Below are 26,729 nucleotides of genomic sequence, written 5' to 3'. Positions count from 1 at the left end.
ATGGTGATGCTGCAATGATCATAAGTGTGAAAAATGGCGGTAAGTCCCTTTTTTAATGCCATTGTAACTTCAGACAGTCACTAAATGAACTGTTGTAAATCAAGGACTATATATGATGAAGGAAAAACAACATTGAGGCAGAAACAGATGACGGAATACGTCTGAGGGCTTTCTCCTCACTCATCCTTCCCCATTAATCCCTTGTGGAACCCAGTTTGAAGCCCCCAAACACAGATTATCAGTGTAGAAAATCGAAGCTAGAAAAGATCTATCCACTGATCAACAGGTAGATAACTTCCATGAGTTTCAAAGGGTAAAGACAATAAACCTTCTGTTCACAGGGAACATGACCTTAAAGGGGATTTCATCCAAATACAGAATTGATGTGTTCCATGAGAACAGGTTTTTTACAACCCAATGTAAGAAGTATTCCTAGTGCAGCTGAAAGCAATTATCAATTTGAATTAGGCACCTAGGAATATTCTGAACCAAATCGCAGTATTTGAAAATAACTTTAACGAACCTAGTAATTCTGTGATTATATGGTAAACTGAATGTTACTTTATGATGTATGTCTGGACTTGATTACTTGAGCCGAGGTGGCGCAGTGGTTAGAGTGCAGTACTGCAGCCACTTCAGCCGACTGTTAGCTGCAGTTCGGTGGTTCAAATCTCACCGGCTCAAGGTTGACTCAGCCTTCCATTCTTCCGAGGTGGGTAAAATGAGGACCCAGACTGTGGGGGCGATATGCTGACTCTGTAAACCGCTTAGAGAGGGCTGAAAGCCCTATGAAGCGGTATATAAGTCTAACTGCTGACTGCTATTCTTTAGTACTATCTCCCACTGCTGATTACCAGTTTTAGCTCTTAACAGACAAGAGATACCTTCTGCATATTAAGTCCCTCTGTAATTTGTCTAATTCTGCCACTTAGAAGACCAGTGCCTCAAGGGGTCAGGGAAAGATTTCACTGCATTTTGACAGTAGTGGTTTAGAGTTAATCCAGCGACTCCATCAAATGAGCTTGAGGACTGCTTTCACTTTGGGACATCAATTTGCTCAAAATACTCTGTAGTGTTTGGAACATTGCAGCAGTCGTCTAAGATAAAATATGAACTTTGCACATTTTAACAGCTGCGCAATTTTTTTCTCTTTGTATGGGGTATGTATGTGATATGTAAGTGATGGATGGTCGATGTTTGTACCCACTTTTATTAATCTTATTATCATTGTACCCTGTAATTTTAAATTGACTGTATGAGTGAGTGACTGAGTATGTATGATAGGACTGGGAGTACAGCCGGGTGCCTCCTCCACTGAGTGCTATTGCAGAAGTGGTAGGGGGCCCAGGCCTACCTCCCATCCTAGAATGACTGAGATAAATGGCCTGCCGGGGAGAGCGGAGGCCACGGGCGGGGAAATGGGGTCCACGGGTATGGGAGTGAGCCGGAACATTACAATCATGATGGGGAGGGGCAGGTACGACGGGAACTTCAGGGCTAGCCATTACCGGGGAAGGAGGGTCCGCTACGTCACAGCGATCCCTCCTTCCGGCCCTGTTAGTTCCACTCCAGGACCAGATGGCGAGAGTGGTCAGGGCCCTGGTCTCAGGCTGTTGTTGCTAAATGCCAGGTTTGTGGTTCACAAGGCTCCCCTCGTCCGGGACCTAATATTAGACGAGGGGGCAGACCTGGCATGTATTACTGAAACCTGGCTGGGCCCGGAGGGAGGAGTCCCCCTCACTTAAATGTGCCCAGAAGGGTTTCAGGTGCTCCATCAGCCATGACCCCAAGAAGGGGTGGGGGAGTGGCTATCATCATCCGAGGGTCATTAGTTCCTCGTAGGATCCCTGCTCTGGAGCTTGTCGGGTGTGAGTCCTTGTTGGTGAAGTTGGACCTTGTGGGTCAAGTGGGCTTGTTGTTAACATACCTGCCTCCCAACAGCGTTGCAACAGCCCTCCCCTCGCTCCTCGAGTCAGTAGCCGAGCTGGCGGTAGAGTTCCCCAGGCTTATGGTCCTGGGGGATTTCAACCTGCCTTCGCTCGGCAAACACTCTGATGGGGCGCAGGAGTTCATGGCTTCCATGACAGCCATGGACTTGACCCAAGTAATCCGGGGTCCGACTCACTCAGCAGGTCACACACTTGACCTCGTATTCCTCTTGGAACAGTGGAGACATGTTCTAGATTTGAGGGGCATTAAGATCTTGCCCTTGTCATGGTCTGATCACTTCCTACTGAGGTTTGACTTTCGGAAACCAATCCCCCACTGTAGGGAGGAGGAACCAATTAGGTGGTTCCGCCCCAGGCGCCTGATGGACCCTATGGGATTTCAGACGGCGCTTGGAGAAATACCTGACGCTCTCGTCCACAGTCCGGTGGAGTCCTTAGTCACTGCTTGGAATACAGCGGCAACAGGGGCTCTAAACCGGATTGCGCCTTTACGGCCTCTCCGAGGTAGTGGATCCAGGAGGGCTCCTTCGTTCTCCGAGGAACTCCGGGAGATGAAGCGCCAAAAGAGACGCCTAGAGCACCGCTGGGGGGCCAGTAACTCTGAATCAGACCGAGCACTGATGAGAGCCTATATCAGAACCTATCTCGTGGCAATACAGGCGGCAAAATGTGTGCATTTTGCCGCCCTTATTGCATCCGCTGAATCGCGCCCAGCCGCCCTGTTTAGAATAGCCTGCTCCCTCTTGAAAGGGAGGGACGCAGATGACCCTTTACAGGGTAAAGCTGAGGAATTTGTTCAGTTTCTAACGGATAAAGTCGCTCGGATTCAGACAGATCTGGACTCCAATTGCACGGTACCAGCCGAGGTACCGGGGGAAGGTCTTGAGCAGATTTTATGGAGCGAGTTTCAGCTTGTCGCTCCTGAGGAAGTGGACAAGGCCATGTGAGCGGTGAGTGCCTCCACCTGTATACTGGACCCGTGCCCCTCCTGGCTGGTCTCGACCAGCAGAGGGGTGACATGGGGCTGGATCCAGACGATAGTTAACACCTCTCTCCGGGAGGGATCCTTCCCGCATCTTCTAAAGGATGCGGTGGTGAGACCCCTCCTGAAGAAGCCTTCTCTGGATCCAGCCATTTTGAGTAACTATCATCCAGTCTCCAACCTCCCCTTTGTAGGGAAGGTTGTTGAGAAAGTGGTGGCCTTTCAACTCCGACAGTCCTTGGATGAAACCAATTATCTGGATTCCTTTCAATCTGGTTTCAGGCCTGGTTACAGCACGGAAACTGCTTTGGTCATGCTGATCGATGATCTCTGGCGAGCCAGGGATAGGGGTCACTCCTCTATCCTAGTGCTTCTTGACCTCTCAGCGGCCTTCGATACCATTGACCATGGTATCCTTCTGCGACGGTTGCGGGAGATGGGAGTAGGAGGTACCGTTCTTCGGTGGTTCTCCTCCTACCTCTCGGACAGGTCGCAGTCGGTGTTGGTTGGAGGGCAGAGATCAACCCCTAGGCCCCTCAATTATGGGGTGCCACAGAGCTCGATCCTGTCCCCCCTCCTATTTAACATCTACATGAAGCTGCTGGGTGAGATCATACGCCGGCACGGGATTAAATATCATCAATATGCAGATGATACACAATTGTATCTGTCCGCCCAGTGCCAACTCAGTGAAGCGGTAGAAGTGATGTGCCAGTGCCTGGAAGCTGTCAGGGTCTGGATGGGAGCGAACAAGCTTGCACTCAATCCCGACAAGACTGAGTGTCTGTTGATGCTCCCTCCCAAAGATGGTCCAGCTATTCCATCTCTTAGCCTGGGGGGTGATTATACGCCCCTCAGAGAGGGTTCGCAATTTGGGAGTCCTCCTGGATCCGCAGCTGACATTAGAACATCATTTGTCGGCTGTGACCAGGGGGGTCTTTGCCCAGGTTCGCCTGGTACACCAATTGCGACCCTATCTGGACTGGGAGGCCCTTCGGACAGTCACTCATGCCCTCGTCACCTCAAGACTGAATTACTGTAACGTGTTCTACATGGGGCTGCCCCTGAAGAGTGTTCGAAGACTTCAGCTAGTCCAGAATGCAGCCGCGTGAGCGATTGTGGGTGTACCTAGGTACATCCATGTTACACCTTTCCTCCACGAGCTGCACTGGCTTCCCATTGGTCTCCGGACACGCTTCAAGGTGCTAGTCATTACTTTTAAAGCCCTACGTGGTATCGGACCTGGCTACTGAGTCTCTTTTGAGAGTGGGCGGCATACAAAAATTTAATAAATAAATAAAATACCTGAGAGACCGCCTCCTACCAATTACCTCCCTGAGACCTATTAGATCGCACAGACTAGGCCTCCTCCGGATTCCATCTGCTGGCCAATGTCGGCTGGCGACCCCCCGGGGGAGGGCCTTCTCTGTTGCTGCTTCGGCCCTATGGAACGATCTCCCCGTTAAGATCCGGACTCTCACTACCCTTCTGGGCTTCCGCAAAGCGACCAAGACCTGGCTGTTCCGGCAGGCCTGGGGCTGTTGAATTATCCAGCCCCATCTTGTGTTATGAATGTTGTTGTATTTTTAACTATTGTTTTTTATTTTTATATTCCCCCTTTCCCTTTTTTATTTGTAAGCACCCTGAGTCTTCCGAGAGTGGGCAGCATACAAGTTAATAACATGAAATGAAATGAAGATACAGAGAAGGAACACAACTTAATTAGAGGGAAAGAAGAAAGGGAACAGGAGAGGAATAAATGGAGGGGAAGTAAGAGTAGGAGAGAGGGTAGGAAAGGGAAGAAGATGGGAGGAGAGGAGGAGAGGAAGGGGAAAAAGAGAAAAGAAAAGAGAGGAGGAAAGAAGAAAGTAGAGAAGGAGAGAAGAAGGGAGGGAAGGAGAAAAGGGGAGGGAAGAAGAAGTAGCGTTGTTGTAAAATAAGATGAGTGTATAGCAAGGGTGTCCAAACCTGGGAACTTTAAGGCTTGTGGACTTCAACTGACCAGAATTCCCCAGCCACATGGGAGTTGAAGTCCACAAGTCTTAAAGTTCCCAAGTTTGAACAGCCCTGGTGTATAGGATGGCAGGAAAGCAATGTCGATTATACTTTTAATTTTAGGAGGAGGAATGAATTGTTATGTCAAAAGATAACACGTATTATTAATAATAGTTATGAGATGGTATGTTTGTGAATGTATGAGAAATAAAAATAAAAAACTTTTGAGATGAAAAAAAGGAACACAATTTAATTTAGAAATGTGTCTGATTATCTGGCCCTATTTGAAATGAGCCTTCTCCCTCACTTCATCCCACTCCTTGCTTTTCACTCTGTAACCATGCTGAAATTATCTGAATGTTCTGTACTAAAATAAGCACCTTCCCAAGCCTTGTGCTGGCTTAATATGAAACAGAAAAAAAAACTTACAGATCAATCAAAAAATAATGAGTGGGTTGTGAGGTAAACTGTCATTTAGATAGCATTTTAGATTTTGTTAAGTTTATATGTAGTGATTTTAAGGCTAGCAAGAGCCAAAGATGTCAGAATGCTCTGCCTGGCAACATTTCACATCAAGGAAGCTGTCACTAACTACTCTCATTTCCAAGCTGTTTGTGACACACCTGGAACACTCCATGAGCAGGTAATAACTTTATTTCTGGAACGGAGATGCAACAATTACCTGAAAACACAATTTCCTCTGGGGCATCGACTGAGAGCACAAAAAATAATAATGCCAGCAAGGTTTTTTTTATAATGAAATTTAGAATAGTTGCAACTTCAGTGCTTGTTGATTTCAGCAAAATTACCCTTCAAAGGCTGGGTTCACACATTGCACTAAGCCACTGTCTCATGAATAACCTTAACCTGGCTGTGTTTGCATGTTGTGCTAAAGTTATAAAGCCTGATTTAATGACTACACTTGCTGGATTCACACTATATATAAACCAAACAAATTATATTATGGTTTACATCTCTGAAGCCAGCTGATGGTTAACCCAACCAAGCCATGTGCTAATTTATGCATTACATCATTGTTTCATCTCTATTTCTTCACACACACATATACACACACAAACATCTTGTTTCAATAAAAATAAAAATTCACAGATTGCTGCAGAATAAATGTTGATGTTATATTAAATATTATATTACTGTTACTTTTGCTGTTGTGGCTGAATTTATTTTTGTTCGGGTGATCAGCAAAGGGCACTACTCGTTTTCTGCCTTGAAGAGTATCTTAAAACTTCAGCTGGTGCAAAATTCACTGAGTGTGAATGAAGCAGCAGGAGCAGTTATGTATTTCTGGTAGAACACATGTTATATCTTTGCTCCATTGATTACCAGTTTATTTCTGGGCCCAATTCAAGATGCTGGTATTATTAAATGTACTGTAGATAGGAAAATTTATAGATTACTTATAGACCCGTTATATAAGGAGATGAGAATCTGATATTTCTGATATATTTTTCAACATTCAACCAGGATGGACTTTTTATGTTTAATGCTGGTGTGAATGAGACATTCATCATTTGTTATAATATATTTTCTACACATGCTTTTTATCTTTATTACTAGTATCTGGTGGTTGTTAGTTTGATTCTTCTTCTACATATTTTAACTTTGGAATAAAATAAAATAAAATAAAATGTAAAAAGAAAATCCTGGTTTTGACCCTGAGGGCCTCATATGACTTGGGAATAGGTTATTTGAGGTACTGTCTCTCCCAGATTTCTTCTGTGTTTCCCATCTGATCTAATAGAATGGGCATATTATGGGTTTCATTATCTAGGAAGCTACATTTAGTGGGCCCTAGATAGCAGGCTGCCTCATCATTTCCAAGATTCCAAAACTCTCTCAAGACCTAGTTATACCAGCAGGCCTGGGAATCCCAGGGATGGGTGAACTGATGAGGTGTTTCCATAACTACCGTATTAACTTCTCTTTGTCTATTATTCTCATTTTAGCTGTTTTTATGTTTTCTTAATATTTTTAATGTTTGTCAATGATAATGGCTTTAGATATTGTTTTAATTTTGCTGTACACCAGCCAGAATTGCCTACTTGTGAGATGGGTTGCTATGTAAATTACATAAATAAATAAATAAATAAATAAATAAATAAATAAATAAATAAATAAATAAATAAATAAATAAATAAATTTCAGTTTTTTTAAAAAGAGATCATACCAAAAAGTTCCTTAGATAGTGAGATGGGCAGAATATAAATGTAATAAATAAATCATTATCATTTGTATGGTGTCAGTTTTTTTAAAAAAATGTGATTAATGAAGTAATATCTATTTCATTCAATGATCGCCCTAACAGTAATATTGATAATACAGGAAGAAGGTCATTCAAGGCACAGTCACATTTCAAATTTATACACAACTTTATCCTAGGAATTGTAACTTGGGAAATGTATTCTTCAAATTATAATGAAAATTGCATCCATTACATGAACCACAGTTCCCAGGAAAACTTAAAGTATTGGTTTGTCTACCTGTGGTGCAAAAATACGCACTGTACATTATCTTGGGTTTCATAAATTCAAACCATCCAGATTCTGAATTGAATATGTAATTATTTCAACCCTAGGACAAAACCGTAAAGCTGTAAATCCCCAACTGTCTCGATGAAAGATGTTTCATTTTTCCAACACATCCTAAGATCCATATCATTTTGTCATTTCCATTTCATTTATATTGAAACTGTAGACACACTTGGAATTGATTGCTTTGTAAACAGTTTGACAGCAGATTTCAGATAATGTAGAACAAGCTCTTCCTGTTCACTGCCATCCAGTTTTAGTCTACAGATGGCAATGCAGTTTTGCTGCTTTTCTGAACAAATGGAAGTCCTTTGAATAATGAAGGCTCACACACTCTCCCATGTTGCTGTCCTTTTGATTGACAAGTTTATCAGAATCCTCCCTCCCTGGGTTTAATCCAGTCATTCCAAAGGTGCTTTTTCAAGAGGCAAGTGGACCTTCCTTCCTTCTTTCCTTCCTTTCTTCCTCCCTCCCTCCCTCCCTCCCTCCCTTCCTCTCTTCCTCCCTCCCTCCCTTCCTTCCTGTGGTAGTGAGGAACTTAAGATACATTTTGACTGGAGGAAATTATGATGAAGGCAACCATGAAAAAAACAGTGTTGTACAATGGACATCATGCAAAGATGACTGTTGTACCTTTCAGTTTTGTAAGAGTCATTCCTCTAGCATGCTGGCTGGGGAATTCTGGGAGCTGAAGTCCACACGTTAAAGTTGCCAAGTTTGAAAAACACTGGTTTATAACATGTATCATCTTGGCCTCATTGATATTTATAGCTGTTTATTTCTCAAGGTACAGGCTTTTTTCCTTTGCAGTCCACATATATATGTTAGCATGCAACTGGACATAGTAGGGTAACAGCAAGAAGAAAACTAGCAAATCCTCTGCTTTCTACCCCTTATTCCAGTAGTTGCTATATAATGATAGAGTTCTTGAGTTTACATATCATAGCTAAACCCTAAAATGGCTTGGTAGGTTTGGGTATAGCATATTATGTAAACCAATTCTAGTTAGGTTAAAAAAAATAATGTTAAGCATACTGAAGCTTCATGCTATGTGCAAACCAGGCCATTGCATTGAAGTGATAGTATGACCTTCCAGAGTTGAATTCTTTTGCAGTGCTGTATGACAGAAAACCATTATGGATGAGAATCATTGACCTTTTGAAGACTTTGGTGCCCTTCAAAATTCCCAGAAATAACATTTGCACTGAAATTAAAAACAATTGTTTTTCTCCTCTGTCTGCTAGATCCATTCACATTATCCTTGATATCAAGAGAATTCATTTCCAAGGCATGGCTAATTGTGTTTACTGAGGGTTTTAATGAGTTTTAGATCAGTTCAGCTATCAAATGCTAAAAAGAAAGGACCGGACATCCGAGTCAACTGTTAACCCTTTTATTCCTCAATATCTCCCATACCTACTACCAAATATATACTTAACCTGGTTGACTAGTTTTTATGTGACAATTTTTTTTCAGTTGATATGGTCTCCTGACTAATCAGTAAAAATTTACATTTGCTACCTCACCCAAATAGCATCAATAGTGGGTAAATGACAGCAGCAATTTTTTTCTTTCAGAAATAGTCTACCTCCTCTTGGAGAACAAGTAAAAAACAGCACCACTCAGAGGATGCTTGAATGTAGCATATTTTATTATCGAATTCACCATTTCACTGATTGCTTACAGTCTCCTAGTTCTATCAGTCTAAAATGGGTTTAGCAGCCGTATAACTTCTAGGCCAAACAAAAACAAAAACTGGAGGAGTAGAAATTTGTGAGTTATAGATGACTTCCCTTTCTCATCAAAATGCCCCATTTAAAAAAAAGAAAACTACCTCCTGATAAGTGTTCATGTAATGTTCATGTTTCATATCATGTAATCCTATGCAGATTTACTCAGACGTCACACTTTCCAATTTAAGGAGACACCTACCACCACACGAATATGCATAACTCTAAAGTCAGCTGCCCTGCAGCCAGAAGCACCACTGAGGTGGTTTTTGTGTTCTTCGAGTGAATGATGGTCAGGACTGGGTTGTTTTTAGTTGGAGGTTCCAAATCTTGGGGGTGGAGGCTAGACTGGGAAGCTGAGAAGACAATCTTGAAAGATGACAATAGCAAGCCACTTCCCCATTGCTGTCAAAAAGACCCAACAAGAATGTCCCAACAAAGTCCCTGGAATGAGATTTATCTTTAAGTAAGATGAATAGATAACAGCTTAATTATAATGTGAGGCACACTGAGGTAAAAAAAAAATCACGTATATTCTGATCAGGTCTGAGCTCTTGGTGATTGAGCAGAAAAAAAAATAGAGCTGAGGTTAATACTGGGTAGCCCATTGAAATGTCAGCTTTGCTATGAGAAATGCAAATTTTGTATTAATTGTGGAAGAGGTCAAAAATAAACTAAACAGAATGGCCTCCAACAAATGGGACAGCTTTAACTTGAATGCTGTGTGCAGTTCTAGTTGTGCCTTCCACAGGAAGGATAATTAAAATAATCAGGGACAGGAGCAAACTGAACAGACAAAAACAGACAATGTATAGTTAAACTGCGGCATTGGAAGATGTAGGACAGATGCTGATTTGGATAGCTTGAAATGGACTTAGACAAATTCATGGCAGACAAACTTATCAATGGCTACAAGTCATGGTGTCTATTCCATACCTGAGATACCTCTTAAGAGTCATAATAGGATTTTACACAGCCTTCTCCTGAGTCAATCAAGCCATCATTATTTTCTCTTTTTATAATTGGAAGATTTCTGCTGGGGTGATATTATGATATTATAGCTTTATTGGTTTTATACTTTATACAAGCTGCTGTGTATCTCTGTATTACAACATCTGACAATAAACAACACACAAGATTTGATGACAAGGTATACTTCTTCAATATCTCTGGAAGGACATGAGTTGCTATTTTTGTTTTCATCTTGATGTTTACAACTTGACCTTAAATTTCACAATCAAAATATATTAAGTGTTCTTTTCCTGGTAAGATTTTTCTAGGTATAAGATTATTTGCTTTAACATTCACTTTTATGCAGTTATGTTGGAGTTATTTTGTCTGAATATTTTGTTCACCTCCTACAAATGGGTTTCTGCTGTTTGTTTGTGAATGTTATGGAGTAATTTTTGAGAGTATGGCTAGGTATTTTAAGGACGGGAACAATAAGCCTTCAATTCCCACTGTTAAGGGAAAGCTGCATACAATTGTTTGCTCTCTATCATGTGGGGATATAATTCCATCAACCTTAAGATTCTGTAGCCCACCTAATTGTCAGAAAGTAATAGACTCAGAAATAGTCTCCTTTGGTTTCGAAAAGGACCAAAAAAAAGCATACGGGTTCAAAAGCTCTCCTTGGTAGAAGCTGTTGATGCTGCCTAGCAAGATCTTTCAACTTTTCAGTTTGGTTTTTCAATTAGACATAACAATGCCAAGGAACATTGACTGAATGTTGACTTGTCTACATGTAGGCCACCACTGGATCATAACCTTTTCCTTATTCTTAGTGCTGGGGCAGAGGTCCAAGTTGTTAAACTACATCTTGCTTAAGAATACTTAGTTGAGAAAATCACAATCAGCTGAATTCCCCATCACAATAAACACATGTGCATATATGTATATGTATATTATGAATTAATGTACAATATTAACACCCAGGGCTAAGTAAGATTCCAGATGCTTTTCATGGATCTGTCTATCTTATGATTACCAAGGTGAGCAATCTATGGTTTTTGAGACAGAAGAATGAGATGTGCTATCAGAGGAAGGAAACCAAGAACCAAGGATGCTGGTCCCTTTGAATAATACTGAGTATGGGGAGAAGATAGCTAGTTCTGGTATAATGGTTAAGGGTTCAAATTCCAGATAATTATGGATCACATAATAGATTTTGGCTCAGACATTATCTCTCAGCCCAGCCTATTTCATTTTGGTCAAGAGCACAGCATTAGGAAAATTAGGGAAAAAATGGGGCTGGATTCCTAGCATATGCTTAGATCAAACCAAGCTAACTCTGTTATGGCTTAGCCTGAGCAATGTGCAAACCCAGCCATTAAATCTTTAATTTGTCATACATTACTGAAAATGCCTGGCAAAATATTAATTTTCAGTGTCTTAAGAGCCAATTTAGAGACAGAGAACAGGAACTTGTTGAAGTTAAAGCCCAGTCACAAGAAGCTGGATAAAAGCACTAATTCTGGTGACAGGGACATTAAACTGTTCTCCCTGCCATATTATTTCACAATCTGCATTTCCAGACCGACAGATTGGGAATTCCTGGGATCCATCCATCTCCAAAATGAAAGCAATAGAATTTGAACTTACAAGGAATAAGAGTTTGTTTCTTAAATCTGGTTCATAAATCTGCCCACTCTTATCTGTATGCTTTTCTACGTGTTCCCAAAATCAGTTCTGAAATGGAGAAACCACTGCCTCCGTTCTCTCCATCCATTTTTAAAAAAGCAGTAAAAAGATAGACAGATGGAACCTGCAGCCAGAGATGATCAACCTGAGGTCAAATAACCTATTAGCTGCTGCCAGAAAAGATGCCAACATCACTTAATGTTACAGAAATTCATAGTGAAATTGACAGGATCCAACTAATGGGCATTAACATGAGAGATTAGAAATGAGTATTGGAAGCCTGGCTAAGCACCATGAAATGACAGGAAAAGGAAGGAAGGCTGGATGCAGGGCTGGTTTTGAATGAAATTAGTTGAATCTAAGTGAAGTTTATAACAAACTGTTGCAGATGGAAGGCATCCAGTTCAGGAATCCAGTTGTTTCCATGTCATTCTCCTCTTCCATTGATCTTCCTGATGATATCAACATTTTGTGGCCCTTAGATACTCTTAACCTTTAGTACTTAAGTGCTCTCTCCTACCCCTTTCCCCATTTTTGGTATTTGTAAACTTTAGTATTCAGATAAATTTGCAGTAAAAAAGCCATTTTCTGTAATTTTTTTACCCTCATCTTGTATGGATACTTTGCAATAATGAATTACATTTGATTTTGCCTTAACCTGTATCATGCCATGCTTTCCTGTTGAAGTAGAATATGATGTCACATTTACAAGAATATATAGCAGATACCAATAAAAGAGAATATTTGCATCTCAGGGTTGAAATGAGTCCTTGGTGCTCTCTGAGCTTGTTTTCTTGCAAACATTACCCAAACTAGGTAACATCCAACAGGGCTAGTTTGGGCAACAAAACGTCTGCAGAAAACAACTAAGCACGGAGAGCACCAAGGACACACCCACACCCATAGCAGTTAGAAATTAGCACACTTTCCCATTTAAGAGTTGCTGAGCTGTAGTTCCCCCTCTCTTTCACCATATAGACATTTCAAAACCTTGACCCTTGTGTATGGCACCAGATACAAAAGGAGGCGGCTTCAATTGCAGGACCCCTCATTCCATCTTGCAAATTTGACACCGCTGCCTTTCCATCAGCTTGCCATGAATATCTGGAATTATAACATTTCAGATGCTGAGTCCCCTGTTCCCTACTCTCTGGGATAGCAACATAAATTCTTGAGGTGTAGAATTGTCTCTTTACAGTTCTGCTTGATTAACTCCTGCCATTTTCTTCATCTTTGTTTGTAAATGGAGTGCAGTCAGTTCCATCAGTGAATACCTTTGGCCTGCTTACTATGACGTAAGAAAACAACCATGGTCAGTCTTCTAGGCCAATATTTCTCAACCTTGGTGAGACATATTGGGTGAGGAATTCTGGGAGTTGAAGTCTCCCAGATAGACTTCAGAGAATTGTCAATGTTGAGAAACATTGGACTAGGCAGCCTGTCTTTTTGGAAAGGAGCACATTACAATCTGCTTCTCTCAACCATTTAGTGAACTTTTAGGAGGAAACACTAGAGAATGAAACAAGAATACTTCTGAATGATCTGAATGGTAATCATTGGGATTTTTAAAATTCTTTCTTTACAATTCATAGCTGTATGTACCAACTTAGCTGAAGCTTTGTTTTAGTTTGAGACTACAAATAACTATTAAGGGACGCAGTGGCTCAGTGACTAAGATGCTGAGCAGCAGTTCGAAAATATATAAACATGCAAGTAGAAAAATAGGAACTACTTTGGTGGGAAGGTAACAGCCTTCCATGCACCTTCGGCATTTAGTCATGCCGGCCACATGACCACGGGGACGTCTTCAGACAGCGCTGGCTCTTCGGCTTTGAAACGGAGATGAGCACCCCCCCCCCGAGTGGGAACAACTAGTATACACTGTATGTGCGAGGGGAACCTTTACCTTTACCTTTCAAATAACTAAAGAGAATGAGATGCCATTGATAGATTTCTCTTCTAATAATCTAAAATAGACACCTTCACTATACATTGTGGTAAAACTGCTTCAAAAATGCAGTGCACTGTATTACGTACATGCCTTAGTCTTAGAATTTATCACTATCCACCTTCTTTAGAAGATCTTCAATATTTATGTTAGAAAGCAACAGGAAGAATATTCCCTTGTTGAGAGTTGAATTTTGCTTGCCTGCCATTCCCTTCCTTGCCTTAGCTAAATTCTGAAACTACAAACCTGAACCCAGTCTTCAGCTAGGAGTGGGTCCAAAGGCAGTCATTCTTCATTGAGGAACAAATGTGAAACAATCAAACCATATAGACCAGATGTGGGTTGCTCCCAGTTTGGCCTGGATTGGGCGAACTGGTAGTAGCGGCGCTGGGAGACTCCGCCCACCTGCCTGGTCGCTTCTGTGCATTCGTAGAAATGTGGGGTACGCAAGAGCGAACCAGTAGTAAAAAAAATGGAAACCCACCACTGGGATAGACACATATATGAACTGGAAGGGTTTGCACAAGGTTTCCAGTTCAAAATGGGATGGTCTGACCCAGTGGTGGAATTCAAATTTTTTACTACCGGTTCTGTGGGTGTGGCTTGGTGGGCTTAGTGTGGCTTGGTGGATGTGTCAGGGGAAGGATACAGTAAAATCTCCATTCCCTCCCCACTCCAGGGGAAGACTACTGCAAAATCCCCATTTCGTCTTGATCAGCTGGGACTCAGGAGGCAGAGAATAGTCATGGGCAGGGCCAATCAGAGGTGGTATTTACCTTTCTCCCAACTACTCAAAGTTTCCGCTACTGGTTCTCCAGAACTGGCCAGAACTTGCTGAATACCACCTCCAGTCTGACCATTCTGGAAAGGTTCCCAAGCTTGCAATGTCCTACTTTGAGCTTAAGTAGGAATTTTGAACTTCGGCAAGACTGGTTTTGAACTTGGAATACTTTCAGAACGATCAGAATAGAAGAAGATTGGAACAGCTGTTTTTAACTCAACATGTTTATCATGCCAGTAATGAACAAGGGTTTTGAATCTTCCCAGGCAAGATTACAGTGTGATTTTATTAAAGGGCAGCACCTGGGGTCCTCCTACTATAGAAACAACCAAGCATATGACAATGTGACTGGATTACAAGAAAAGAGCCGTCTACTCTTTGTGACTATGGAAAAGCTATATTTGATTTTTTTTAAATGACGGAAACAGGGCCATTTCAAAGCAAAAGACTTTGATTCAGTACATCATGAGCAAAACATTGACATAGATTATCCACAATTGTTTTACAAGGTATGACCTTAAAACAATGCTCGGTTTATGTACGTACACATTTATACATTTTTTTCATTTGAACTATTACCAAAGGTACTTGGACCACAATGAAAATAAACAAACAACAATCTCTGTTCCCCTCTCTCCATCTCTTTATTAAACTCAATGCCGACCAAACCCCCATGCATATGAACAGCAAAACAGACGATTTAAGACACAAAAAATGTGATTTTTTTTTCATCATGGAATGAGCAGGATCTTCATTCGCTGTTCTTCAGTTCCATAATATACAGTACATTCACCAAAAGATTAGGAAAAAAAGTAATGTTCACAATGCCTCTAAGTTCCCTTTTTTTAATTTAAAAAATGTAAATGCATCCTTCATGAAAAACAGTTCAATATTTTTAACATTTTATTCTGCAAAAGCCATATGGAAGTCCAAGGTACAGGAGGATACAGAAATCAGATTTTTCCTTGCTCCCTAAATTAGGCTACCAGACCTAATTTTTATTGCTGTAGGCTTGATTTCCCCCCCTCCCCCTTTTTAAAATCTCATTGGTCAAAACTATTGTTACCTTTCTGGATTATGCTGAAAACTGGAATGGAGGATTAAATTCTACAGCAATGTTTCTCAACCTTGGTTACTTTATGATGGATGGACTTCAACTCCTGGAATTCCCCAGCCACTCACCTTAAAATCACCAAGTTGAAAAACACTGCTCTAGAGGAATTATTTGCAAATTGTAATATTAGGGGAGGGGGACGAAAATGTTATTTTGATTGCTAATTGAGCAACATATTTATGACAGTTATACCTAAAATCTAATTAGATAAAGAAGAATGTAATAAATCATTGATTGAGGCATGGGGGGGGGGAGAAATCAAGCACTGCTGATTCGAAAGAATCCATATTTTCGCAGAATATTCCCAGCAATGCTTCCATGGTTACATGAGTTTACAAAAGCATCTCTATGTCACAAAAAGAAAATGCTACTATTGTTGTTTGGGAAAGCAAGCACTTTTTTCCCCAGAGGAAGAACGTTCTAGAATTGCTGCAATAAATCTGTCAAATCATGTGCTGTGTACTGCTGCCTTTCACAACACTGAAATATCTTCTAAAGAAAATAAGGGGGGGGAGGTAAAGAATGGAATTTTTAAAGCAGTTAGTAGGAACAGCAAACCAATTTTTTTTTCTGAACACTTAAATCCTCTTTGGGGATAGTACGGCTATCACGATTTCAATTGATGCTAGAAAAAAACAACCCGAGAAAGAAAGGCTTACGGAGGTATCCATTAACTTGAATGAAAGAACAGCTTTGACATTCCAACTAGAATTCTTTGGCCAAAATGCTAAAATTCCAACTGAGCAAGAGCTTGGCATGTTCACAGCCAACAATATGCTAAATTTCTTCTCAAATTGGAACAGTTTCCCTCACTACAGCATAATAATATCAGATACAAGCTACTGAAAGATATACCATGGCTCAGTGGAAGAGTACATGTGTACTCTGTAAAAAAAAGTCCCAGATACAGGTCTTGCTATCCCTTGGAACAGTTGAGGATAAACCTGCCTGAAATCCTATAAAGTTGATTTTTGAGCAAAAGAACATTACATATTAACAGCTTCCTATGTTTCTAAGCTCGGCCTCCGGTTAAGAAGGGAGTGTGGAAGTTGTGGGAAATTTGTTGCCACTAACAGTTGAAATGGACTACAAAAATTGAGTCGGTGTAAAGTAGATTTCTTATGTTGCCCTTAAAATATCCATAGCAGATACGGTATATATCCTATATAACCATAGTGTACCAGCTGCATCAAAGAAACTACATCGTATTTCAGCAATAACCTGAACATTTTTTAAATTCACCTAAAAATTTATATCTGTAGCAGATCCAACGATGATGCTAAATATCCAGTTTCCAAAACTAGAGCATTGATCATGGAGCTTGTTCTGGCACAGGTGTACTTTTATCCCTCTTACCCTATAATAAACACACACACACACACACACACACACACACACAGTGGTAAGATGTTACTCCCTAGTTACCAGACAATTAAAATCTTTTTCAATGCTGTTGGTTTAACACTGATTCAAATTTGCATTTTTTTGAACTTCAGTACCAAGTACCTCTAAAAAGAAATGATTGCAGGTTGAAGTTGCTTGGAATGTAATTTTTAAAAAAAATCACCAGGCTTTTGTTTCCAGGCACCTACTATTTTAATATGACATTATAATTCACCAGAGAGGGAAAATATCATTAAAGAAAGCATCACTACCATCCAAATTAAAACTGGCTTACACTTAACTTATGTAAGGTTTCTATCCCAATTATTAACTCAGATACCTTTCTTGAAATGTAGACTGCAAAATTATTCTAGGCAAAGCCATGGCTTTTACTTTTCCTTATGTTTTATAGTAAAAAACCATCAACATTGGCAGAACTACAGCAAATTGTTATTTCAAACATTTATAAACTGGTCTCTCTCTTTCTCTCTCTCTCTCCCCCCCTCTCTCTATCGCAGCAACTTAATTTAAAGGACTAATTTGAAAAGGAATCAGACTTTGGGAATCTGTACCCCCTTTCTGATCATCAAAAATGAAGGATATTAAAGCACTATATTATGTGATCTATACAGCTTGAATATTTGCCCTAAAGATATGCGCAACCATTTTACCACTTTGTGGTCAGAAGGAATATTTATTAAAGAGGATGCTGCATCCCCCAAAAGATCCTGGAAAGAGTCATGAAAGCTGAAGTTTCATCTGGAGGGGATTATGCTGAGAAGTTTGCAGTTCTCACTCTTAACAGCACATCTGAAGACATATTGGAAGTTCCACTGAGTGGGCCATACCTAAACTGAAGCTGGATTATAGCTAAGTATGACTCAATAGCCTTTCTTAGTGTTAGTTAGTTGCTCCTACTGAATTTCAGAGAGGAAGAAAGTAGAAATATACTTCCATTCTTTCCAATACAGTCCTAAGACCTTCAATTGGGTCCCTTCCCTGGATATGACACCCACATCCATATAGATTTCCCTCCTATGTCACTGGCATCTATCCATAAAAAAATTCCCAAGGAGGACATGGTTTTACTATATCTTATTTTTAGGGGTGACCTGGGCATAGAAGTGTATTTTGAATGGCAAGCTAAGAACCAAAGTTTCTTCCAACTAGGGAGTGCAAACAGCAGCAAAACATCCCACATAGATTTCTTATGAAAGGCTTCAAAAAGGAGGAAAGACCTTTGAATCTAATTCAACTCTGTGTTATGACTAAATGCCTGTTGAGGTTTGAGCAAAAAGTCCTGGATACTATGAGTACGTTAGCCAGATTAATTTGCAGTGCTGGCTGTATATAAAATGTGTCACAAGTATACAGTAGAAATCACAGGTCCTTTTTCTAGATTAATTCTAGTACAGACTAGCAATTAAGGGGCAGGCAGAAATTCTTGACTCCCACTAGATCTTGTCTTTGTGTTTTAGGAATGGCCCAGTCTGTAAACAATTAACAGCAACAGATATTCTAAGAGTGAGAGACAGCTTGTGCTCTATAATGCCAATCAATACCTCTCAACTCAGAAAGTAAAGTAAAGCAGCAAAGTATCTATTTGGGGGGGAAAACCCATCCTAAACTATCATCTCTGAATTTATCCTGCCTTTCTTTAAAAACGGTTACACAAAGTGTTTCCTGTTATTAAAGATTAAGTTGCAAATAGCTCTATTTAGAAGTACAGGAATTCACAGGAGGGCTTTGTTTTACTCTAATTCTGCATTTTATCCTAATTTTTACAGATTTACAGAATTTTCCCAATACGCTGTAAATGTTGCTGAACTACAACGTCCATCAGCCTTAGCTAACATAGCCAATGATGCAAAATGTTTCAAAACTATAATCCAACAAAAAAGAAAGGACCCTATGTTCCCCCGTTCCTGCTTTATACATTAGCGTCTTCAGCCTAATATTATCATTTCTAAAAGCCACTTTAGCAAGCCAATTGCATTTTCTTCAGGGGGAAAAGAGTTTCAAGTAATTGTAAGGATTTCAAACTTTCTTGTTTTAACTTTGTACATCGTTCTCTGGTTGACATCAACTTGGAGGTTTTTTTTTTTTAATAGGACCTCTCATCAACACTTCTGCCCTTCTTTCCCCCAAAAATAGAGTTGGTTCTCTAAAGGGAAAAAGACACTGCACCCTGAATTAAATTTCTTCAGGAGTTACTCACAAATAAAGCAGCCCTTCAGTGATTAGGCCAAGCTTCACCTCAGCGGTCACCCAATAAGACAAAACAATCCATAATACCATAAAACAGGCAATAAATCTGAACAGCAAACTAGACTCTCTATTGGGAGCTACTAATGCAGCTCGGAGACCAAATGTTGAAATGCTGCTACTCTGATACAATGTTGAACTACATTACAGTATTCAGTTAAGAAGTTATACCCAAAAGTGAATTTTTCTCCCCGGTTTTAGAACGTGTTCTAAAGGACACATCAAGTAGGGGGATTGTCTTTAAATAATATCTGTCTATCCATCCATCCAATTTAATTATACATATTGATAGTCTTGAAGAGGGTACATATCCATACATGCAAACCTCCAGACTCTGCAGCCTTTATAAATAATGAACAAAAGTTAGCTATGGCTAGCAAAAGTATGCACACTCCTTCAAAGAGGCAACATTTATGCAATTTCATCAAATGTGAACCAAATGGACTTCTGCTTCCATCTGTGCATGTGTCAACCTGCCTGAAAATTGCGTATCGATCACCCAGTGCAGCCCAGAGGGAGAAGTCACAGGCGCTATCTTTCTGGTTGAATACCTGAACATTAACTGTCTTGCCTCCAACAGTATTACAATAAATAAAGCAAGACTACCCAGTCGTCCGCTTCTTTGTTTATAGTTTACAAGTTTGTTTTGTTTTGCTTTTTCTTTAAAAGGAAGTAGTATAAACCCAAGATTCGCCCAAGCCAACTTCTTTCTCCAATTGGAAGAGCTTTTGGCTGAGCAATTGTTGATGCAGGGTAAGGAACGCAGATGTTGTCAGAAAACTATTTTAATTATTTACAGAATGATCATTGGAAGGATTACATAAAATACAGAAGAAAAATGTACACCTCTAACAGAAACAAGAAAAAAAATGTTGTTGAGCGAATTCACAGACTATAGGATAACAAAAGCACTTAAATAAGGCAAACAAGGAACAAAAAGGGGGAGGGGAATCACAAAGACTACATGGGAAATAAAACAGAAATGCAAATTGAGGTTTTGTGTTTTTCAAATGGAAAAATTTAAAAAAAATCAAGATTCAAAACAGATGATGTTCCCACTAGCAAAATTTTGCTCACGCCAGCAGCCATTATTAGAATTACTGGTGCATTCAACCTTCTGTAACACAGCCTGAAACTTGCCACTTCCACCACACAAACTTCCCAGCACTGATGGGGATGCCATCTTTGCGAAGTTTCACATTTTATCTCCTACAATGCACACTGTGTGGCTGCGTGTACAGTTTTAAATTGTGCAAGAACAGGGAAAGTTGTTTTGCCTCCCTCCTCCAACTAAGGAGGTTACACTACAGCACTCGAGATTCAGTTTTGCTGCCAATGCATTTTGACATCAATTCCCTTGCAGGAGGGACTTTCTGTTAAAAAAGGGATTTTGAGCCTTGGTTTTCAAATTCTGACCACGCATCGTTCAGCTCCATGAAGATCATTTTGGCATAGTGCTCATAAGGCTGCCCTGTAGCCTGTAAACAAACAAACAAAACAAAGGAAAAACTGAATTACAGTGCAACTGCAAAAGTACGCAAACTTAACTTGCATCACAAGCAATGAACTTTATTTCTGGAGTTAAGAAGAAATCCCCGATATTATTACTATCTGCACACTGATTTCTTATATTCACAATTTTATTTTTTTCAAAGAAGGATGAGTGCACTGAATGAGCTCTGAACTGTGTTTTTTTTCCTCAGAGAGACACGATCGACCAATTTGCCCATTATGGAACAAGAATGGTTTTGAGTTCAGATGTCAATATGGAACCACATGCCACTGAGGACAAACTATTTGAATGATTTCCCCTTCCTGTTCCAGAAACAGTCAGCAGGTAGTCCTTGACTTACAACCCTTTGAAGTTATGACAGGACCCCCACCCACCCCCCAAAATTGCTTATGATCCAGTTCCAAATATGACCGCATTTTGGGCCCTTGGCAATTAGCCCACCTATATGGCATTTTATCCAAAAATTGGCATTCACATCTGGGTTGGGAAAGTTGGAATGGGCAGGTTGCCTTAAGGTTCTCAACTCAAAGCCTACTTACAGTCAAAAGCCTTGGTCCCTGAAGCAGCCACCACAAGAAGGATGACAGCAACTCGCCTATCTTTGTGTATATTCCATAAACCAGGAAGATTTGACCAAGCACTTCCACGATCCGCTATATGTTGTTTCTGTGGCAGCAAACCATGCTTGTTTTTAAATACTGCACACCAGAAGTGGTATTCATCCGGTTCTCTTTGGTTCAGGCGAACTGGTAGAGGCAGCTTTGGGGACTCTGCCCACCCACCCCAACGTAATGTGCAAGCACTACGTATGCGCATAAGGTGGTGCGTATGCGCAGACGCAGCACATGCTCTCACATTTGCGAATCGGTAGGGGAGGTAAGTGAATCCCACCGCTGCTGCACATTCAAAGCAATGGCAGTTAGCAGAGAGCGTGATGCACTTTAACTTTTGACAACAACAGTATGTGTGTGTCGAGGGCGGGGGTGGTAGTCATAATTCAAAAACGAGTCATTGGCACGTTTTTTGAAGAGGGCCATTAAACAACCGGTTGTAAGTTAAGGTCTACCTGTTTTCAGCATTCATGTAAATGTTCATTACTTTATCTGTTTGTGAGTATTTACCAGACACTCACCTTATCTGGATGAACAACAAGCGCTGCTTTTCTATAGTACTTTTTGACCTGGTCAGGGGTAACCAGGTCTGCCATCCCAACTGGCTTCCATTTGGTTTCACCTTCCCAAAGCACAGTGTGAAGAGTAGATAATAAAGCTCTTATGTTCCTCTCTTTTCCATCAATCCAGTCTAGAAGCTGGCAGAGGAAATGGGAAGGAATGGGAATTCGCATAAGCCAAGTGCTGCACAACATTTCATTGATGTAGTTTGGTTCTTTGTATTGCTACCCATAGCAACATTTGTTATCTGACAATGTTGATATGTAATCATTTAATACTCGCTTTCTAACAGCCACTGACCCACTTTGCTCATAATGAGTTCACAATTGCTTCTGCTTAACTATTATAGCACTATCCGTTTTCTCTGGCAGAGGGCTGCAGGAGGCCGTCGCAGCTGAAAACAGAGCTCAGGAAGTTGTTTTCGCTGGCAGAGCGCACAGGCCACCAGAGGCACCCCTGACACGAGTGACACCAAGCTGGCCACGCCCACCTCGGCCCTCCGAGGTCAAACACAACCCTGATGAGACCCTCAATGAAATCGAGTTTGACACCCCTGCACTAAGGCAGCCACCTTCCTTCCTATTGTACTTTTTTTGTAGCCATTGCCTCTTATAGTGCAAATTCTTTTTGCACTGCATACAATCCACTTCTTGGTGGAAAACACGGCAAGAATCTGATGCCAGGGGAAATGTTCATCATAAATGCTACAAACCTTTAATTTTAAAGGATCCATATCTTTAGATAGTTCTTGCTTTCTCATCTCAGCAATGGTTCTGGGTCCTTTTTTGTCACACTTCGTTGAAAAGCCTTGATTTGACAAAAGGTCTTCAAAATCATTTTCTGAAACTTTGGGTTTGTGTCCTGGCAAAGAAGAAAAAAGAAGCTAGGCATTTTCCTGTTAATAGAAAATTTACACAGAAATGACAGATTTGTTATTCATTACTCATGTTGGTGATTACTGAGCCACTATTTTTTAGGAAATGGTTATATCTCCTTGCTCAGAAACAAATCCAACTTTTTTCAACAGGGCTTATTCCTGAATTAGTCTGTTCCCTTGATGCAGACTAAGGGAAAAACCGGTGACTTACTAGACGCCTATCTTCTTTATAATCAGTTACTTGTTATTTACATGTTTCCAGTTAAGAATCTCAGCAAAGCCCAGAAATTAATGGTGAGATCTGAAAAAATCTTGGTTCAAAAATGTCATCATAGCCCAGGGGTAAGCAACCTTAAACACTCAAAGAGCCATTTGGACTCATTTTCCACAGAAAAGAAAACACCGGGAGCTACAAAACCCTCCCCGTGCCTGATTTATTTCCTGAGTGGCCAACAATACTAGCATATGTAGTTGAATTAAACATTCTGTTTTCTTCTGAAACTTTTCTTGGATTTATCCATGGTTGGCCTAGTGGGGTTCATAAAGCTCAACAAATCGCAATCTGGCGGGTGTCACACATTGGCGATTGCAACCACTATTTTGAGTGACAAGGCGCTGCAGCAGAGGGATGAAAGAGCCACATGTGGCTCCAGAGCCACAGACTGCTAACCCCTGTCATAGCCACACAATGATTAGGTACCATCAGATGAGTAAACATTCCTATTCATTTTCTTCTCTCAGACTACACCTTTCATATTGGCAGTGTAACAGATCTATATTGGTGCAATTAGTTAGCAGCATTCAACCCTTTAGTATATTCAAAGAATGACTAGGTGACCTTGGATTAACCTCAGTGGTGGGCTGCTGCTGGTTCAGACCGGTTCAAATGAATTAGTAGTTCCGATGATCAGCTGCCCCCACCCTTCCACCCGCCCTATCCTGTCCTATATTTCCTTCTTCCTGGCTCAGCTGATTTGCGTGGCACAGCTGATTTCCATGGCTCTGCTGTTCTACTTACTGGGGCTGCCTTAGATGGTGAGCAGCTGACCTTCAAATTGCTGTATTTTGAACGCTGTGCACAAGTGTGTTAGGCATGTGCCTACAAAGCACACGTGTGCGTGCAAACCGCAAAACCACCAAACTGGTTGTTAAACCAGTTGCAGCCCACCACTGATTAACCATTATGGAAGATGTGTTCTGAAGCTGAGAGCAACTCAGTCCTCTGTTAAAGCAGGCATAGACAACTTGTAGTACTCCAGCTATTGTTGAATTACAACTGTCAGCAGTCCTCACCAATGTTGAACAAGGGTGAAGGATGATGGAAGAATTCTCAGCCAAAGAAAAAAGTTTCATTCTACTGGCTGGAAAAGGCTCTACGGGCATTTACCCTCCTGGAATTACCTCTGCCCAGGATAATGGAGATAAAGAATATCCCTTATACTTTCTTTAAATGGAAAAAAAAAAAGTTCTGTAGGCAATCCTCATGTTCAACCCATCAGCTTCCTGGACAAGCGTAAAAGCTCCTTCCAATTGGTTAAATACACACATTTTTAATGAAGAGAAAAAAGAAGGAATGTTCATAAATTTAGATGTACACTCCTTAAATTGTGAAAGCTGGAGGGCTACATAAATTAATTTGATTGTGCTAGAATTGCCTTCCGGGGCCTAAACAAATTCCCAGCCCACTTTGTAGAGTCAATCAGATTTTATTAGATTTAAATTCCAAATCCAGAGCAATTTAGAGAAGCTCATAATAACATAATACAAACACAAAATATAATATCAGCATCTGTATAGACAACTCAGTACCCACTCAGAGATAGAGAGAGAGAGACAGAGGCAGAGAGACAGAGACAGAGAAAGAGAGAGAGAGAGAGAGAGAGAGACAGAATCTAACAAGTTACAACATCCATTCACTTCCATTTTATCATACAGAAGCATAGAACAAACGTGCCCTATGCAGTCCAAGCAGATCACATTCAGCCATATAGTGGGGGCTCCCCTCTCTGCTGTAAATTTTTAAAAAAGAGATAGGAAATGGAGGAATTTGGAAGTAGGTATGCTCTATTTCAAGGGATAATACATTTTGACTATATGAACAACCTAAAAAAATAATAATCTTGGAATCAGGAATTTAACTGTGCTGTCTCAGCTAGATAGTGAGAAACACCTGTCCCCTTAAAGTTAATGGGGATTTCCTGCCAGTTGAAATGTGTAAGGTCAAAGATTATGGCCTAATGCAAGCCTGATGCCATGTACTTACCAAAGCCAGGGACTCGGATGCCTCTCTCCTCCCGCCCTCCAATTACACTAAAATTCACAGTGTAGTTGGGTTTGGGTTGTGTGCCCAACTTGGCTTGTTCCGGAGGTTTGGGCTGGGGTGAAGGTTGCCATGAAGTGCCGGTGGTTTGTGGCTTGCTTGTTTGCCACTGAGTCCCCGCTGATTTTTGAGCTGACTTGGGCGCAAAACTGCCAGCTGAGAATCCTCCACTAGATGTTCCTAGATAAGAAACAATGGAACAACTAAATTATGCTTGAGTCAGAAGGGAAATCTTTCCAAGAGCAATTCTATCACAACATTAGTAAGAAAGGTGCTATTAAATGTAATTCAAAAACAGCACCCTGAGCCAAAACCATTAGTAAAAAGTATGGCAAGATCTTTCAACAGTCCAAACTGCAAATATCAGTGACTGCAAGTACTGGTATGCTATACAGGTAGTTCTCAACTTACAATGACAACTGTTAGTCACACAGTTGTTAAGTGAATCTGGCTTCCCCACTGACATTACTTGTCAAAAGGTCGCCAAAAGGGATCACATGACCTGGGGACACTGCAACCGTCATAAATATGAATCAGATGCCAAGTGCCCGAATTTTGATCATGGGGATGCTGTAATGGTCATAAGTGTGAAAAACAGAAGTCACTTTTTTCAGTCCTGTTGTAATTTTGAAGAGTCATTAAATGAATGGTTGTAAGTCAAGGATTATCTGTGGTCTAAGCTACCCTGGACAGACACAATATAAAGGCTTGCAGTAACTCTTAGTGCTGATCTTTAAATCTAAGTTAAATAGTGGAAAGCATATAAATTAGTGGTTCTCAACCTTCCCAATGCCGCGACCCTTTAATACAGTTCCTCATGTTTTGGTGACCCCCAACCATAAAATTGGTGTCTCGGTTCCTAAGACCATTGAAAATATGTGTTTTCCAATGGTTTTAGGCAACCCCTATGAAAGGATCGTTTGACCCCCAAAGGGGTCCCAACCCACAGGTTGAGAACCACTGATATAAGCTTTCTTTCTGTGAGAGGGAAGGGAAAACAGATGGCCAGATGCTTGAGATCAAACTAGGACAAGTTAGTGGCATCACACCTGTTTGTGAATACAACCTCAAATATCAACAGCCATCCCAACAAGAAACTGAACAAAATTATGGCACATACCAAAATAATGCATGGCCAAATTTGTGAAACTGCAAGTTGCTTGAATATAAAAGAATAAAGGAAGGGTATTCATTTTTCAAAATGAAGGATGACTTATAATTTGCATCAGATTTTTGGAAGTGAGGGTGGCACATGTCCATATTTAGATGGCATATTTAGAAGTAAGGGTAGCCAACGTGGTATCCTTCCAATGTTTGGACTACAGCTTTATCAGCCTCGGCCAACATGGCCAATGCCAAGGGAATGTGAGTGGTACAGTTCAAAACACCTGAAAAATGCCAGTCACCCACCCTCACGGAATAATAATCCTCATACCAATGTTATATTTTTATTACTTTTTTCAGAAAGGAAAAATGCACGGTTGCACAAAGAGAACAACAGTCTAATAACA

General features: G+C 40.7%; 1 protein-coding gene across 2 annotated transcripts in view; it reads right to left on the bottom strand.

Annotated features, from left to right (window-relative positions):
• Window positions 1–18,733: 18,733 nt before the first annotated feature.
• Window positions 18,734–26,729, bottom strand: part of GAK (cyclin G associated kinase) — a 98,743-nt gene continuing 90,747 nt past the window's right edge. For both annotated transcript variants that reach the window (XM_032213190.1, XM_032213191.1), the window contains 4 exons: window positions 25,162–25,398; window positions 22,734–22,882; window positions 21,982–22,158; window positions 18,734–20,814 (listed from right to left, as the gene is read on the bottom strand). In XM_032213190.1, coding sequence (XP_032069081.1) covers window positions 20,713–20,814; window positions 21,982–22,158; window positions 22,734–22,882; window positions 25,162–25,398 — 665 coding nt within the window. In that variant the 3' untranslated portion in view covers window positions 18,734–20,712. The remainder of the gene's footprint in view (window positions 20,815–21,981; window positions 22,159–22,733; window positions 22,883–25,161; window positions 25,399–26,729) is intronic.

Source organism: Thamnophis elegans, chromosome 3 (assembly GCF_009769535.1).
Source record: "Thamnophis elegans isolate rThaEle1 chromosome 3, rThaEle1.pri, whole genome shotgun sequence".
In the NCBI taxonomy this organism is placed as follows: Eukaryota; Metazoa; Chordata; class Lepidosauria; order Squamata; family Colubridae; genus Thamnophis; species Thamnophis elegans.
Note: the sequence above shows the minus strand (reverse complement) of the source record. Positions and strands in the feature narration are given on the sequence as shown.